The sequence below is a fragment of the Stegastes partitus genome, unplaced genomic scaffold (genome assembly GCF_000690725.1).
Source record: "Stegastes partitus isolate 25-593 unplaced genomic scaffold, Stegastes_partitus-1.0.2 Scaffold1120, whole genome shotgun sequence".
Taxonomy (NCBI): Eukaryota; Metazoa; Chordata; class Actinopteri; family Pomacentridae; genus Stegastes; species Stegastes partitus.
The window spans coordinates 159,060-162,604 of NW_007578851.1; the positions used below are offsets into that span (position 1 = coordinate 159,060).

At 45.8% G+C, this 3,545-nt stretch overlaps 1 protein-coding gene across 1 annotated transcript in view; it reads right to left on the bottom strand.

Annotated features, from left to right (window-relative positions):
• LOC103368086 (WD repeat-containing protein 5-like) overlaps positions 1 to 2,079 on the bottom strand; it is a 7,532-nt gene extending 5,453 nt beyond the window's left edge. Inside the window, exons 1-6 of the mRNA XM_008296335.1 lie at positions 1,690 to 2,079; positions 932 to 1,040; positions 589 to 662; positions 428 to 517; positions 210 to 299; positions 43 to 126 (exon numbers count right to left, since the gene is read on the bottom strand). Coding sequence (XP_008294557.1) covers positions 43 to 126; positions 210 to 299; positions 428 to 517; positions 589 to 662; positions 932 to 1,040; positions 1,690 to 1,764 — 522 coding nt within the window. The 5' untranslated portion in view covers positions 1,765 to 2,079. The remainder of the gene's footprint in view (positions 1 to 42; positions 127 to 209; positions 300 to 427; positions 518 to 588; positions 663 to 931; positions 1,041 to 1,689) is intronic.
• Between the last annotated feature and the right edge of the window lie 1,466 nt (positions 2,080 to 3,545).

The following is a 3,545-nucleotide window of genomic DNA, read 5'->3' on the forward strand; positions in this document are numbered from 1 at the left end:
GTTAGCATGAGTTCGTAAGTCTGGTCAGAGGACAGGACCTACAGCAGAGACTGGATCCGAGTGAGCCGGCAGCGTCTTCAGACATTTCCCCGTCTTCACGTCCCAGATACGAACACTCTCGTCAAACTGCAGGGAAACAGACAGATGGATTAATGTGAACCCAGAACCACGACTAAGCAGAAACACAGCAGAACCTGAGTACTGCGTACCGATCCAGACACCACCAGGTTGGACTGAGGGTTGAAGTTGCAGCAGAAGACGTAGTTACTGTGCCCCTTCAGAGTCTTCAGACACTTTCCCTGCAGAGACAGACAGGAGACAGATGCTCACTGAGCCGGTTCTGGTTCTGCTCTAACAGCAGCTCTTTGATTCCTATGCAAATCCTGAAACAAGCCGTCTTCCGTTTCGTTGTCTTTCTGTGTCTTACAGAGCTGTTGTCCCAAATCTTCAGCGTTTTGTCATCAGAGGCCGAAACCAGCAGGTTGGAGTCCGAAGACCAGGAGACATCAGAGATCCCCTACAAACACACAGAACCAGGATCAGAACCAGCACCAGGATCAGAATCTGAATTAGAATAGAGCTTCTCACCAGTTTGTGTCCTACGATGGATTTCTCAAACTTTCCGTCGTACGCTCCCCAGATCTTTATCAGCTTATCAGCCGCTGCAGAGACGTTACCATGGTTACTGCATCATCGGCATCACACTTTAACATCAGCGTGACATTTACGTGACATAATCAGATGTTTAAAGATGTTTTAATATTTTTACACTGTACATTACATTATTTTTCAGACACTTCAGTAATATTTTACAAACATAAAACAAGTATATTTCAGTAACATTTATTGCACATTATGTTAAGAGTTTTTAATATGTGGAATTCAAGAAGCAGTTCAGTTTAGCAGTCAGGACAATGAGTGTGGTTCTTACAGGAGCTGGCCAGCCATTCTCCATTAGGACTGAACTTGACAGAAGAAACTGCCTTCGTGTGTCCAGCCAACGTGAACTTCACTGTGTAGTTTGGCTTCGCTGGATTCGACTAAACAGCAACACAGAGACAGACTCAGTTCAGTCAGACGCATTCACATCACATCTCTGTGGAGGCTGACATCACGTCGCATTACCATCACTGACAGACACCCTGATATGAGCCAGGAGTTTAGGGAGGGTTTATATTTTTTCCAAAACTAGAAAGAAAAGGCCTGAAGATTCTCAGGTCGTGGTCATTGTCGGAGCTGCAGCAGAAACCAACTGCACTCGTCTTTAAGATGGTTCATCATCTTCAGCTGAGACTGACTGAAGGAGCCTCTGAACGACTTGAACCTACCAAAACCAAACAAGTCTGAGCAGTGACGTGCACAGTACGTAGACAGAACCAGAACGGTTCTCTAAGAGAACCACACAGACACGTTCATCTGTGGGCTGTGACGCGCCCTGAGCACCAGTCATGTCGAACCAGTCCAGTCGAACCGGTCCGGAAACCGCTCACATTCAGCTACCGGTTTGTCAAGTGGTTTTATTTGTGAATACAGAGTGTTGAGGCGAGTAAAGATGACTGTACACAGTAAAAAGGTAATACATGATGACATATAATGAGTTACACGGACAACACAACTCCTGTTCAGGTGAGCTGACGGACCGGACCGGCCGTCCAGGTGTCCGAACCTGCGTCAGACCGCCGGACTCACCTTGCTGCCGGAGCCAGAGGAGGATGAAGGCTGTTTGCTGCCTTCCGTCTCTGGTTTCTTCTCCTCAGTCGCCATGTTGCTGCTCTCGGGCTGCTAGCCGCCGTTAGCTTCTCCTAGCTTCTGTTTGTTTTGATTCTCTGCTGCTGAAGCGAAGCTAATGCTAGCTGCCGATGCTAACAGCGAGCAAACTGCAGCCTCTGCGGTCGGCGCAGGATCCGGGTCAGAACCGGGACCGAGTTGACGACCTGAACGAGGTCTGGACCGGCTCTAGGCGGGTACTGGCTCGGTGATGCAGCGGACCGGTACCTCTGCAGGTAGACAACAGCCTGTGGGCTTCAGCTAGCTCTGCTTTACAACCAGAATGTGCTGGAGAGCGCGGAGCTGCTACTGCGCAGGCGTGATGAGTCATACGGCGAGTAAAGAAGGTCAAGAAATAGAGCGCGAAGTCAGTTTCCAATCGAGACTGATTTTACTGAAGAATCACAGGTGAGACGAGCCCGTACACAAGTGAAACACACAAACTAGAGGCTTAGAAAGCAAAAACGGACAGAAAACAGACAAGAAGTCGCACAAACCAGATAAAATTAGACACAGAGAGTCAAAAAATAGACACAAAATAGCCCAAATAGTCAAAAAAGCATCAAAAAATTAAAATAAACACAAACACTCATGTAAAAGTGTGTCACAACCTCATCTTAAACAGAGGAATTCACAGGTAATATATGAGTGTACACATAATAATATATATGTACAGAAACATCACTACATTCTCATATCAAATAGACCACGTACATACGACAACAACATCTATTTTAGGGTATTTCTGTATGTTTGACAGACTATTGATACTGAAGGGGGCTGAAAAATGTGGAACATTTAGAAGAACATCTCTGAATCAACTCACCGACTGTCACAGTGCAGGAAAACACCAGGGTCAGGTTTCCACACGAAAAATCTCTTTTGCATACAGTCCAGAAATGTGAATAAGAGTTAAAGTCAAAACAGCAGAACACAAGGTAGATCACAGTATCACTAAATCAGACTTTAGTTGTGTAGCACCTTCTAGGCAAACAGGATTTAACACAAATCGCTTCACAGACAAAAAGGAAGAAAGCTATTTTAAGAAATGCTCATTAACATGTTGTTCCAAATGAAAGGACTCACTAAAAACACAGACTGGAAACAGTCAGTCTACAACTCAGAAAAAGTAAGACAACAATAGAAAAGTGACGTGATAAAATAAATCGAAATGTATAAATTAATACACAAACAAAAAATAGGATAAAATGAATACATAGCGGTGACACCAGGATCACCGTGTTTCATCCTGCAGGTGCGTAGGTGTTAAATGAAGATGAGGCCTGCTGCACATGCTCAGTGTGCGCTCTCTGTCAGGATCAGGTGAGTCCCTGCAGAGGAAACCAGCAGCTGATGATGACCGCAACGCCTGACCCCGCCCACCGCCAGCTGCCATTACACAGCGACCAATCACAGCAGGCCACCGAGACTCCAGGAAGCTCCGTCTGCTGACAGTGACGCGACGTCGCACAACCTCGAGACAAGACCAGATCCAGAGACTCTGCAGGACATAGAGAGACAAACAGCTGACTGTCCTCCTCCAGCCGCTGGGTAACGTAGTGTTAGATCCAGAAGGCCCTGACTGATAGGGCGGATACATAAACAACAGCAACAGATACTGATGGATAGATGCGTTTAATTTAGGGAAACATGACAACAAAGACACACAAAATTACTATAAAAGATGTAAAACAACGTAAGGGTGACATAAAACTGCCAGAAACTACACAAAACAGCCAAAAACGGATGCAAAACAGACACAAAACGAACAAAACGGG